This window comes from Pseudorasbora parva, chromosome 23, assembly GCF_024679245.1.
Source record: "Pseudorasbora parva isolate DD20220531a chromosome 23, ASM2467924v1, whole genome shotgun sequence".
NCBI classification, from domain to species: domain Eukaryota; kingdom Metazoa; phylum Chordata; class Actinopteri; order Cypriniformes; family Gobionidae; genus Pseudorasbora; species Pseudorasbora parva.
Genome location: NC_090194.1, coordinates 5768132 through 5782658, shown reverse-complemented (window position 1 = coordinate 5782658; position 14527 = coordinate 5768132). Strand labels below are relative to the sequence as shown.

The 14527-nt window shown below is 39.0% G+C and overlaps 1 protein-coding gene across 1 annotated transcript in view; it reads right to left on the bottom strand.

Moving 5' to 3' along the window:
- Positions 1–14527, bottom strand: part of med13a (mediator complex subunit 13a) — a 92213-nt gene that overhangs the window by 33992 nt on the left and 43694 nt on the right. The window contains exons 5-8 of the mRNA XM_067433945.1: positions 10112–10309; positions 9782–9976; positions 9511–9673; positions 8636–8749 (exon numbers count right to left, since the gene is read on the bottom strand). Of these exons, the coding sequence (XP_067290046.1) occupies positions 8636–8749; positions 9511–9673; positions 9782–9976; positions 10112–10309 (670 nt within the window). The remainder of the gene's footprint in view (positions 1–8635; positions 8750–9510; positions 9674–9781; positions 9977–10111; positions 10310–14527) is intronic.

Below are 14527 nucleotides of genomic sequence, written 5' to 3'. Positions count from 1 at the left end.
GGCATGTGAAAATAAACTTGTGAAAAAAAGACTCTTTTTAATGGCTCACAGACATTCGTAAATTGAATTTTTATTTAATGCCAATTCATAATTATAATCTTATCAGTTAACAGCTAATAATCGGATAATGAGCAGCGGTTGTCAGTCGGGAAAATTAACATCCCTAATTCACACAGTAATCTAATGACAGCTTATGACATGACAACAGTCAAGAAAGTATTTTAGGCTTCTGTGCTAAAATCTGTAATGGCAAAAAAAAAAAAAATGTATATATAAATACTATAAAATTAAAAATACATACATATTCTTTCATTATCCAAAAGTATTATAATAGGAAAGGCTCCAGTACAGAGTGGCACAAAGCACTTATGCGCATCCTGTGTGCAGAATGAAGTGCTTGAAGCAATACAGTCAAGCGCTCATGCAGAAGTTTATTGAGCATTTTCCTTTAACAGATTTAAATTTCAGTGTGAAGAATGACTCATAGTGCTCTATTCGCCTTATATGCAAAAAGATACACCTTTATCTACTGAAGCACAAAAAATTAAAATAAAAGACGACTCAATTCATCGGCCTATTTGTGCTCTGTTTGAGATGACTGTGCGCTGATTTAAACACGAGCAAATGATTTTGACTTTTGTGAAGATTCAACACTGTCTTAAGAGTCTTTATAATACTTTAATACAGACTGAAAACCTGTATAAATGTGTAGTGTGTTCAAACAAATGTGCCTCTTAAATATATAAATAGCCTATACTACAGGTATCAATTTTTAATGCTTGGCATCGATGTATTGTTACACCCATATAAAGGAGCATTTGACACCGCTTTGGCATCACAGAAATAATTCACAGTTTAACAGCATAAAAGACTTCCCATATATCAGTGACACGCAGCGGTGGAGTAGACAAAGTCCAAACAGTATACATCTCAAATCAAATGTAATCAAATGTAAATTCATATCCCAGTTGCACATAATATTGTCACATATTCCTGGTTAAACATTGATTTGCGTGATTTGCGAACATGCACACAAACAAGAGGCAGAATTTATAGCACAAACCAATCATATCCAATCATAACCAATCATAGAGCGATGGAGGCATTGCCTGCTCTTACTTGACTAACCCCCACAAAAATCACTGCACACTTAAGAGGGTCTGTTAAAACTGAACTGGCGCAGGCAGGGGAGGCAAGAGATGCAAACTCCTGCTGTAACTTTACCTGCTAGTGTGTCGCTGATGGACAGTGTTACAATTTTTGAAGGTGGACAAAAAGATTACTAGTTTGAGAGAAACATTTACCTGCATAACCAAACTTAACAGCAAAAACCGACCAGACCACAAGGGAGTCAAAGGTAAAGTTATACCCTCCTATCCTCAAACTCAAACAATTCCACATACACACATACACACACACACACACACACACACACACACACACACACACACACACACACACACACACACCAACAACAACAGCTACTCACTTGGGGTGTAACAGTACACAATGCTGAAGGTTCGGTACGTACCTCGGTTTAAAAGTCCCGCTCTGTTACGAGTTCAGTACAGCAGTTTTACAAAATTGCTTTTTAATAATTTTAATTAGTGGTTTACTGAAGAAAAAGAAAAAAATGTCTGTCCTTAAATTGAATTATAACAAAAAGTTTATTAAAGATAATGCTGTAAACTAGATAGGGAGCCCTTACTTACACATTGCTATAATATTAAAGGTTAACAACAGAGCCCAAACTATTAGCCTACATTCAGTTATTTATTTTTTGATATAATAACACGCATAAGTTGAAATATAATCATTTATACACAGTGTCATTTTCATGACAGATTTATTTAAACATTACATTAAATAAACAAGACATCACTAACAGGTTAAGTAGAATATAATGAACACAGGCTCATATAGTGCATATAATTAGAGAAAGTTCTTTTCTCTAGTGAACTAACATCTGTGGACGCTGAATGATGTCTGAGCTTTTTTTTTTGCCAAAAACTGCCTCATGTGAAGCTTGTGTTATTATATCAAAAAATAAATAAAAGTGCTATGTGACATTATTTACAAGGTATTTTATTGTCTTTCCGCAGCTGAAACAGATTGAGCGATTACAAAACATATATGTTTCGATAAGTTGTAATGTATCCTCAACATACCTTAAAAGATATTAATTAATGTTTATTCTTTAGGAAGAGATGATGATGATGATGATGATAGCATTCACTTGTGCCGTGCCGCCACGAACTGATGCGACTATACAGTGATCAGTCACATCACATTAAAGAGCGTCAAAACGACATTTATCATTTGAATTTCATGATATAATGGACTAATGTATATGTGGGGACATGAATTGAAGTGTGTCCTGCTCTTAAAACAAGCTGACTGTTAACTGTTAAAGATTGCATTCGGAACCAATGTGAACAACCGAAAGCCCTGTTCCAAAATGGTTTGGTATGAATACGTGTACCATTACACCCCTACCACACACACACACACACACACAAGCAGAAGTATCTTCGATGCATGGTCATTTTCACTTCACGGGGGGACTCCGACTTTCATCATACCTCTCATGCTGGGTCTCTTCCAAAAAACATATTTGGCAAATGACACCAGTCCCACAGTGCCTGTTCTTCTCTTGGCCTGAACTGAACAACTACTCAATGTAGAGAAAGAGAAGCCAACTAATAGCAAGACCACACAGCACTAAGCCACTTACAACGCACAACAGAAAGTATTTAGGCTCATTCTTTCTGGTACTTGCTGCTTCTTGATTATAAAACCAGTATCTACCTGAAGTAGGCATGTCAACAGCACTGATAATATTATTGGACTACTTTGATATTGAAATTCAATCTCCGTTTCTTTCAAGTACTGTCATGGCAAGCCATGACAACATTAGTATCCATCTATTACTATAACTACAGTTGGCTAGCGAGTGAGCGAGTGTCTATCTGTAAACACAAGTTATAACAAGTAATCATTTTCTGTAGCATGTAACCAGCATTCATTTGAACAATTACTATTTACATAATTATGTTCACATTTACACATTATTACATAAATGCATAAATGTAAATGTTCAATAGAAAAAAACTGCAGACTCTTATAAGTGATACCAGCCTAATACGTTTTTTTTGGAATACAAAGTTCATAATCCAAAATGATGTATTAAAAATGTAAAAGCTGAAGTACCCTTTCATGAAGCAAGACACAATCACCTAGCACACTTCAACAACTTCGTTGTTGTTACAGCCCTCAACTGATGTTGATGTTTGGGCCTGAAGCTCCGCCCTCCCCCTATCTACCAATCACGAAGTCAGTAGTGATTCAGCATCCGGGGGGAGGGGGATACACTGCTCTGCAGTCATTTGAAAGAGATTGCAGTACCAGTTTTGGCCACAGTCTTACATACACTTCCTTTAATGATCACCCTCTTTAATTATGAAACAAATACACGCTGAGTTCTGTACACTGTAAAAAAAATTTTAGAAAAAAAGTTACCTGGTTGTCTTAAAATTTTTAGTTCATTGAAATTAAAATTTTGAGTTAATACAATGAACATTTTTTGAGATTCGACAACCTTTGTTAAAATATTATTAAAATATTTTGTAAGCATATTGGGTAGTGTGTGTGTTTTATTTCTGATGACGCAGTGAAACATGCCAAATAGTGCTATTTTCATGATTTATCCATTTTTTTATTTGGTTCAGACACAATAATATTTTGAGTTTCTATTTATTAAACAAATTTCCTTCATTGTATCAACTAAAAAAATTCATTTCAATAAACTCAAAATTTTAAGGCAGTCAGGTAACTTTTTTTTACAGTGTAATGATGCCAAGTGTTAAATAAAATTCATATAGTCTGGCAACTCTCCATTGACAAGCGGTTGTATCCGCAAAGGCGGGTACTCTGTTGAAGTTCAAAACTATTAGATCTGCCCTGAGCCAATCTGGATCTGCCATAACCAATCGCTAACATTTTGTCGTGACGTATGTCATGCGCCCTTTGCCTGTTTCACACATGGAAATAAATGTGCAGGCCACCTCAGTGATAAAACCTAAAACTCATGCAATCAGATTGTGATTTTATTCACGCCACGGTGGACAGGAGAGTTTTGTGATCGGGAATGCGCTGCTCACATGGTCCGTAACATAATTGTATGCTGTAAATCAATATGCTTGGTGTGATGATAAATGCTGCTATAAATAACGGTCCAATTAAAATGTTTACGTGCTTTTATTTATTTATTTTTGAGCGGTGATGAAATACATTGCTCTTGTTAATACTTGCCAGCATTTTAAAGAAACAAAAGTTTAGAAATGCATCCAAATAACAGCAAAGCGCAACCGTACGGTGCTCTGCACTGGTCAAAAAGGATATAAAGATCATATTGACAGTCATGGATGAGCTGAATGAGCTCTCGTGATGAGAGCGGAGGAAGGCTAATCACGACCGCGCTCGCAGCATAGATTCACAGCGCATGTTCAGTCTGGCGCGGTTTCAGTTCATGCCTTTGGAAGCTTAACTTTCATAGGAATTAATTTGAGAAGTTGAAACACTCACTTTGTCCGCCGGCCACACCGTTTAAATGAATGCCTGCAGCTGCGAGCTGAGTGCTGAGTGAGATCCCGTCCCCCATGCGCGGGAATTGAAAAGATGTGGAAATGGCTCTCTCTGCTGGCTGTAGTCTTTAGCCTCTGGCCAAAAATTCCTCCGATGAGACAAATTGACGATATTTGCGTCATTGGAGGAATTTTTCCAGAAATAAAATGCATAAATCTCTTGTCTCAGGGGGATATGAGAGGGGGGAGCACAATCATTCGAATATACTCCAGGGTTTCTACTGATGCAAAGCCATATGCTAATCGCTGAAGTAACCCTTTAAATTATGGCAATACCTCCGACCCCACGAGAAACAATTACCGTCCAAATCGGGCTTCAGCCGACTCCTTCACCACTAATGGAGCGAGCTGGAAAATCAAACTTTTCCCAAATGTCCTGTTGTTGGGGAGGTGGGCCACAAATTCATGGCCACCAACAAACCCCAGCAAGGATTGTTATTGCTCCGGCTTTAACTTCTGGATATTCGGCAGCGGTGCCACAACTGAATGAATGGTTTTGTTCGCATCCTTCTCCCCCCCATTACTGAACTACAACTCAAATAAGGCGCACGACATCAACGTCATCATGGATTTGCCTCCTATTTACCATTCATCTCATTTCCAATTTACCATTCAACCATTTCCAAATTATAATAATGCTTTTTATGCATTAGAAAATTCATATGATCTTACCAGCAAGATGAATAAATTATATTTACCGGGATAAACTAACGTTATACATAAAGGAAGCAGAGAATGTGAACGATTGCGAGTCTAAACATAACTTGGGTCTAGCGCGAGTTTGAATGCTCTCATAAACACTCCCGTTAAAATCACGGAAGCTGGTCACAATAATCACAATAATTACATCCAATCTGCCTTGTTGTTTATGATGACGGGAGAATTCGCGAGTTTCAGTCAGAATTCAGACAGTGCGCGCACATACTGAACACAACTCTTGGTTTCAGCAATTACTAATCTGAACGCTTCTGATTGGCCATCATGCTCGACAGAAACCCGTGTGATTGGTTGTAATGCTCAACACTGCAAATGGAAATCTGACGGAATGCCGCAGTCGGGTGGATCGAAGGAACGGAGTATGTTTACAAAGTTAGTTTAACCAATATTATCACATAAACATATCTTTTATTACATACATATTTTGAAATAAATTTCCATGATTTTTCCAAAACTTTATGGTTTATTTGTTTTTCCAAAACTTTTCCAAGCCTGGAAATTGCCATTTTAAAATTCCATGACTTTCCCAGGTTTTTCATGACCGTACGAACCCCTGTTTATCGCACACGTTTAATCACACAGGTTTTTTGATGCATCTGTGTTCATACCCACGTGATTTTTCCTGGTAATTCGCCAAGTGACCGAGACAATAGATGGTGCTTTTTGAAAAACAGCAATAGTCCACTACACAAGGTGGCAATGTGCAACTTGCTTCTGACAGTCGCTTGTCACACAGAAGAAGAGAGCCAGTATTCACATGCTTGCCAAAACCACTCGCATAGTAGAACATAGATCTCAAGCAGCAGATCACCAGTTCAAACACCAAAGAGACCTGCAGCTCTATATTCATCTTTCCTCGTTCCATATTCTTCGCCAATGTGTGCCCGGCAAGGCCGGTTTGTGCTTGAGCGCCAACAAGTCGTGTTTTACTTTAATTTCAGCAGCTCCAACATAAGTGCCAAAAGTTAACGCAATGCATCAAACCAAAAAAAAAAAAAACACTTTGGCATTATTTTTTGCTTTTCCACCTGGTGTTTTGAGCATCGGTGTGCACACTCACATTGGCAGCCTTTGTTTAGTCACAAGGCATTAAAGTCGGTGATAAACGCGCGCAATAATCGTCCAGTGTAAACATGCCTTTATGCTACCAAACCAAATGGAAATATAAGTTTCCAGATCACTTCCACCAAATCTAAATACAATACAAGCAAACCAAAAACATGCAAAAACATGCAAGTGGAGGGACCTAGATGTAATTCAGCAATTTACAGATCTGCAAGACTAGATACAGCCCGATACATTATATACACGTACACATTCAAAACACATAGACTACACAGAACATCTAAGCAAGTTAATTTCTTATCTAAATCAGAGGGGGAAAACAAAACGACTTAAAAGGTCTCCAGACTAACATTTGAGAGCAGAAGCACTGGTGCCACAAAGTTCTACATATGGTGGCACCAGCATCTGATTGGGTAGCGCTGGGGGGATTTTTAAGTAAAGTTAATTTAACCATAAAATTACTAAATTTTACTCTTAAAAGGTTGTACGAACTAGGGTTGGGCCGATAGACGATGCCATCATCCATCGCCGATGGCTGACAGACATCACGATGTTGAGCCGTCACTGTAGACATCGTCTGATGCCAATCTGGTAGACATCACCCAACCCTAGTACGAACCCTGTAATGAATTAATGTAAAAACATTTGACTATTTCTGCCACAATACTATAGTTACAGTTAGCATAACTACATTAAATCCATGAATGAATGTTGGTGATTTGTGGACTGGAAAAGCCTTCTATAACTTGTTCATTCATGGCAACATGTTTCTCCTGGTTTTCACATCAGCACTGTTTGATCTGATATCTACGGTTTATAACTAGGGTTGGGTACAGAACTACCGAACTGGTACTTTTAAGTGCACCCACCGAATTACATCCGTACTACAGAGTACCGATTGACATTAAATCGACCGGTACCAAATTTTGGTGCCTGAAAATGCATCGGGTAATATAGACTAGTGCCTGTGAATATTAAACCACGAATCCTGCATGCCTCTGTGTGACAATGCCGCAGACGAGCGGTTTAATTTACCTGACACACACAGAATCGCGTGACGGTCGCATGTTTCCATCTGATACGAGGACATGAATGCATAAATGTCCTCTCCAGAGCCGCTCTGAGAGTTACTTCATGAGCATTTTACCATTTGATTTGAGGAAAAACTACCGTCGTATCAGAAATCGCAAAGGTCTTCACAGCAACCCATCAAAAGTTGGGTTTTAACTTAAATATATTACTGTTGTACAGTAGAATTAGTCATGTCTCAATGTAATAATAATACTAACACTAATGCAATACAAATAAATTATCAAAACTAATAATTTAAGTAATAGTCACAATTTTTCTTCTGTGTTTTAATTTTATCAGTATAAAGCTCAGCTGTGCAGTTCGTTTGGAAAAAAAAGTTGAATTAAATTTAAATATATATTAAATTAAAGTTTAATGTCTACATTTGATTACCAGAAAATATTAACAGAATTTATGTGAAATCTGGTGAATTAAATTAATTAAGTAGCCTACTATTAATTTACTAGTAAATATTACAGCATAAAAAACATGGCAGACAGTGACCATGGCAGCTCTGGCAGAATGTAAATAAAACTTCTGTAAATTACTTACAGTTTATTTACAGTTATTGAGGTGAACATCCCTGAATTTCAGGTACCGGTAAAAATCTGAATGGTCACCAACCCTATTTATAACAGATAATTTTGCAGAGAATTTGAATGTTTATCACTAGATCAATGTCATTAATACTGTGGCAAATTCAAACACATTCTCACTGGATCTCCAGTTGCGCTGTGTAGTAACGGTGTCGCATGATCGAGAACGGCCTGCGAGTAAACCTGTTCTGAACTCAAACAAGAAGTTTGTACAGCTTTCGACTGTTTGCCATTTGATGCCTTACATATGCAATCAGGGCGCCCTCTAACAAAATGAATGCATCAGAAAGTAAAAAGTCACAAAATGCAACCATTTGGTTGGAGTCTAAAGAAATGCTTAACACCATCACTCAGAAGCCAGTTACTCTACTTTTCACAAAGAGCTTATTTAATACTCCATGACAAATATAATGCCTGTCATTTTAAAGAATGACATATGACACTATAAGAGCTGAAAAGCGATTAGTGGCAGCAGAAGAGTGGGATGGTTAAACAACGAGAGCCTATGAGAGTACAAGGCTAAGTGAGTTTGCATGTTTGTACCTTGAGCAGTTGCAGCTTGATCTCTGTGTGGAGTCAACAAAGTCCCAGGCGCCCACTTTCATCAGCGTCTCCTCGTCGCTGGTCCCGTTGGAAGCTGTGGCGGAAAATTTCCGTCTGTGGAGAGACAATGAAACAAGACTGGAATCAAACTCTGCATCAACTGAATGGCTTGCTAAATCACAAAATCCATGGTATTGTGTCAAGGCTAGTTTTACTCAAATTAATATTTCCCAGGGAAGGTTTTATTTTTAAAGTCAATTTCTGCATAGACACATACAATTAAGTCTTGGCTACACAAAAGCTTTTGAATATTTCACTATTATTGCCTCAGGGGGAAAAAAAAACATTTTACTTAACACACATTGACCTTTTGGATTAAAGTCATAAACTGCCATTACAGACGTAGCAGACTAATATTTAATTTTTAGTGTTAATTTCAACAATAAAACAATTGCGAAATGGTAGAAAGTGAACATGCATTTTTTGGAAAATTCTAACCAAGAAATTGTATTAATTTAAAATGAATCAAAAATGTGACAACACAATTACATTTCAGTTTGGAGGACAGAAAAAATGCTCCCAAAATGGATTAAACAAATATTACGCATCTGTGCAAATTCAAAATGAAAACAGAAAAGTTGGGAAAAGTTCCCTGAGTAACACCTAGCACCAATGACTTGCTTGCTTTTTTTTGGCTTGCTTTTTCACCTCATTAAACAATAAATGATGAGACATTCTGTGACTCAGATATGCATTGTATTGTACCAGTTTTAGCAGTGCATTGTTGGCTCTGTCTTTGATTTATCTTGACTGTGTGGGATTGTCTAATGCAATATTTGCTCTGAGCTCATCTGAGGATGTCTCAGCACACTTACTTGTTCTGAGCTCGGTTGATATTGCATTCTTGCCAGACACTCTCGACCACCTGACTAGCCATCCTGCGTGGAATCTTGCCACCATGGTGACTGGTGCTGTCAACACTGAATCCATCCACTGCTATCGGCAACCGCATCCACTTCTGTGCTGAGTGAGAGTGAACTACAGAAAGAAAGAAAAAGGCAAAAAGTTTGAGAGAAAAAGTTCATGGGTTTGCTACCCATGAAATTAGATAGGTATAAGTTTGAGTCAAAGTTGAGGCATGTTCACCTGTCTGAGCTTCCTCGGGTGAGGTGGGAGGAGTCAGGGTCACTGAAGAGATGGCAGGGTCACGGTTTGAAGCAGGCACTTGATGGCCGTTTGAATAGACAGCAGTGCAGTGTGACGACCCTGTAGGTGTTATAGTAGGGATGTCTGACTGCGGGACTAACACCAGGCATGAAGGATACACCATGCGCACACCACCTGGAGAAAAAGCCCATGCAATAACACAAATTAACAATTAATAAATGCACACTTGAACACACATGTATTACTACCCACAATGCAATTAGTTTACCTAACAGACTTTTAAGTCAAATATATTTTGGTCCAACCCACCAACAAGCACTTCCACTGCTGCCAGGGAGTCGTCCTCCCAGTCGATGTCCTCCATTTTGTCCTCTGCGCTCTCCTTTGAGGTTGGGCTGATGGGATAGAACTGGTTCCATTCTTCAATGAGTTTCTGTGTCGGAGGGTCAGACAGCTTGAAGGACTGGCCGGTCAATGTCCCGTTCAGTCCAAATGGACTCAGAATCACTGTAGAGAGAAGATTATATTTATTGATACACGCTACATACTGTACGGAACACTACAGTGGCATAAAGAGCAAGAATCTGGGACACAGGTCGGTCACGATTATCTAATGTAATTAAGATAGAGATAAATCACAATCATTGTACTCTTTTAATCCCAAATACAGAAGGCCATTCAAATAAGGAGATTTTACGCAAATATCAATTTCACCATTTCAGATGCACATACAATATTAAAGCTAGGTTTTAATACAATTAGGCTCCACAAAACAACAATGAAAATGGAAAGATCTATCAATCCTACAATTTGAATATATAATAAATTGAATATTATGAATAACAATTAATAAAAATGTAATATATATATTACACACACACATATATATAAATATAAATATAATCAAGCAACCCTCTACAATGCGAGTAAATCACTCACAAGTTGTATTAACCAGTGTGGTTTGTTAGAGGCCAAGAATAAGTTTAGCATAATCTTATTTTTTCACTCACTGAACACTCAGAGAAACAGAGTTTCGGTCACTGTCAAGCGATCTGTCTATTTTATTTCAGCTCAATGGATGGCATGGCAAAAGAAGCTCTGCTAAATGTACAATCGAGAGGCATTTATCTGCAGTTGACCTTGGAAAGTTGCTGGTTCTTCAAATGTAAAAAGCCCAGCATATGTAGAAGAAACACATGAAGAGTGAAGAGCGTGTAATCAGAACAGGGCCAAAGCAAATGAGTCTATGAAGCGGAGAACACTGTACAAACACTCCCGTCTGGCTCTCAACCGCTCTCTCAACTTCTGTTCCTCATTAACTGTGGTCTTAAATGACTCCTCCACTGCAGCCGGGTCTCTTTCCTTCCTCCTTTCTCTCAGACACTTTCCGAAACCCTTTCATATCAACACAGCCTGCAGTTACTGCCAAGCAGCACTCATTCAAAGCCCATAAACCAACTTAAATAAACAGGTCACTCAGAGGGAGAGAGACAGAAACAGGATGAAAGAAAAAGACAAGGAGAGAGAGCAAGACAGGGTGAAGCACAAATATGGACGCAACAGCATCAGTTTTCATCCTATTGGTATCTTACTAAAACACTTCAGTTTCTCAAGAGCAGCCCTGTTTCATGATGTTTTAATGCCTAACTAAACACAGAGGTAGGTAGTTACACATTTTCCCAAGGAAATCTCATATTGTACTTGATATAATGATCCTTATATTAGGGGTTAGGAGGAGGAAGGAGCTTCCAGGGAGAAAGGAGGGAGGGGGTGAATCCATCCTGTGTCCTTCCATTAGCCGGCTCATTCCATGGCCTTCATCACACAAATCCATAAAAGCCGCAATGACAGAGGACACCTCCGTCCATCCGGAAGAGGTATGAGAAGAGGGAATGGGGAGGGGGGCTATACAAATGGAAAGGTGGCACGATTCATCTTTAATGGGTTTCAGTGGCTTAAACCTGCACGCACTAACAGAGATCATTATCCTTCATCAACACTGGCTTTAAGACAAAAGCTTCCAAAATGCATTATTTCAAGAAAACCAAGCTGACCAGGCCAACAAAACAAACATGGCTCGTTCACAGAATGTCTCTCCAGGCAAATATGGCTCTTTTAATATCCGACAGCTCCCTGATTGAGCCAAGGTGACGGGGCCGGAATTTGTTTGGCCTCTGGACCTCCGGCTCGTCGTAGCGCATCAGAAAAGACTCAGCTGAGATACACAAAATATTTACAGAAAGGAAGCCCGGCGTTGAGCTCTTCGGGCAGGTGGCAGGGCGGAAGGTCACAATTTGCATTGCAGGGGAGCTCAAAGCATTGAATCCACTAAAGAGGTCTCCGAAAGTCTGCCATCATTAGAGAGAGATCTGCTGCTCTTGTCCGGATTTGATTGGGGGCATCACACAGATATAAAGCAATTTTCAGATAAATAGGCAAACAAATGTATTCCAATATCACACTGTTCACCTCACATTTATTCTGTCAACCAATCTGTACACTACCAATCTCTCTCTCTCTCCAGCTCAGTTAAGTGAGCTATGAGTTCATTACACCCCTCTCACTGCTCTTTATGAGGTCATAGTCGCAACACTCGCATGCTCACTAATCCGAGACTGTCAGAAGCGGTGAGCAGCAGACCAAAGGAGATCGAGGGAGAGCGGGCGAGTGAGAAAAAGGTCAGCTGGTTCCAATTGACACATCACACATTCCTGATTCACTGCAAAGGTTATTTCCCATCAAAAGGATGAATTATGTTTTAAAACTTTAATAAATCACAAACTATCTCAATTATGCAAAACAACACCAGATGTGATCCATTGCATGGACGCAGTGCATGGTAAAGTTCTGGATGCCGATTGGTCATTGCAGTGTTCCAGCCAAGCTAAAATATGCAATACTGGATGATTGAAATCCATTCAAAAGTGAGCGGCACAAGCAATACTTCCAATTGATAGTCCTTAGGTACATAAGAGCAACTGAGGGCTTTACAAATCCAGTTGAGGTCTTAAAAGTCGTCAATAGTTTTTTCTTCCCCCTTGTGATGTATATCCAAGTGAACAGGCTTCTCAAACAAGAAAAATAATGTAGGGGGAGGACTTGATTTGGTCCACAGAGAATTCATTGGATGGTTAGATCATTATCATTTGCTAAATGCTGCAAATCTCATGTGAGTGACAGGTTGCTGGAAGTGAGGCTATTCTGCCCAGACATTGCAGCGGTGCAGACAGATGTCACTGCGAAGTGTCAAGGGAAGTTAAGGTTTTAGACTTAAGATTTTAAAAGGCAAATTATTATTTTTTTAACGATTTGCACAGATAAATCATTTATAACAATTTATGAGAATTCAGATTTTTTATTTCTTGGTAACTTTAAAGGCACTGTGTGTAAGATTTTTTGGTTAGAACAATGTTTTACATTTTGTTGACTTGCGTATTTACATTTCCCAAATGTTTTCAACTAAATTTTAATTGTGTAAAAGCCTGTTTCATTGCATTGCCCATCAGTGACGTCATATCTGTGTTAAGGCCCTTTCACACTGAACATATGATATAATTAATAAAAACGCAGAAACTTTCACACTAAATGCACACCGATTTATTGCCTTCAGCTAATTCCCACCTGCACCGTAAGTGCCACTGACCGAGAATACATTTTGTATGCATCTCGTAGGTTATTTTATAAATATTTTCCCATATGGCATTAATCTTGTCCACAGCACAACAGACAACATTAAATTATGATAAACAAAGCTTGGTACTACACAGAAACCCTCATTAAGTGCTTGAATATTTCTCGACTGTGATCTACTGTTTACACAGGTTTTTAAAACAGCACCACCACTTTCACACTTTTGTGCAACCACATCACCTCTGAGCGACAGGAGAAAAAAGCGGCACACTGGTCAAAAAAATAAACTTGAACAGCTCCATTGGGATCTATTGTTTCAATTGAAGAGCACCAAGAGCGTACATTCCCGTCACTTAATTGCAATCAGTGTGAAAAGGCTTTTAACCTCGATTTCTGATTTACTCCTGTAAAAACAGTAAAAACAGCAAAGATGCTTTAATATATTAAGTGTTTTGCTAGACGGGTAAGCAACGGCGAAGTAATCAATGTACCGTATTTTCCGGACTATAAGTCGCACTTTTTTTCATAGTTTGGCTGGTCCTGCGACTTATAGTCAGGTGAGACTTATATATCAAATTTAATTCATACTGACTGACAAGAATAAACATATAGCCGCGAGAATGCGCTCTATGCTGCTCCTGTAGCCAAATATTTACTTATAGACAACAACTTAGAAAGACTGAACACAAACAAAATGCCCCCATAAAGAAAATCTTATTCTGCAAAACACAAACAGCATGTTGTAAAATATGCAGCGGAGAACGAGTCTCACAGCGTTCGTCTCGCGCGGCTGAGCCTCTCCCGGCAGAGAGTTCAAGCGTCTGTGGACTCGTTCCTTCAGCTCTGGCCATCTTGCTTACAGTACGCAAGTAGATTTCTTTTTCTTCTTCATCACAGTTAAAGCAACCTCTGCTTTTCGCCAGTCCCTTACAAGTTTCTCACTCACTTCAAACTTTCTTTCTTCTGCTCGGGTTATGCAGTGAAGCGGGCACGAGCGAGTGCACGCGAGCAGGTGCTCGCATGCGCGCGCGGGTGCTCGCGTGCTCGCATGCGCGCGGCTCCAGCTCTGCCCTAATGCGACTTATAGTCCAGTGC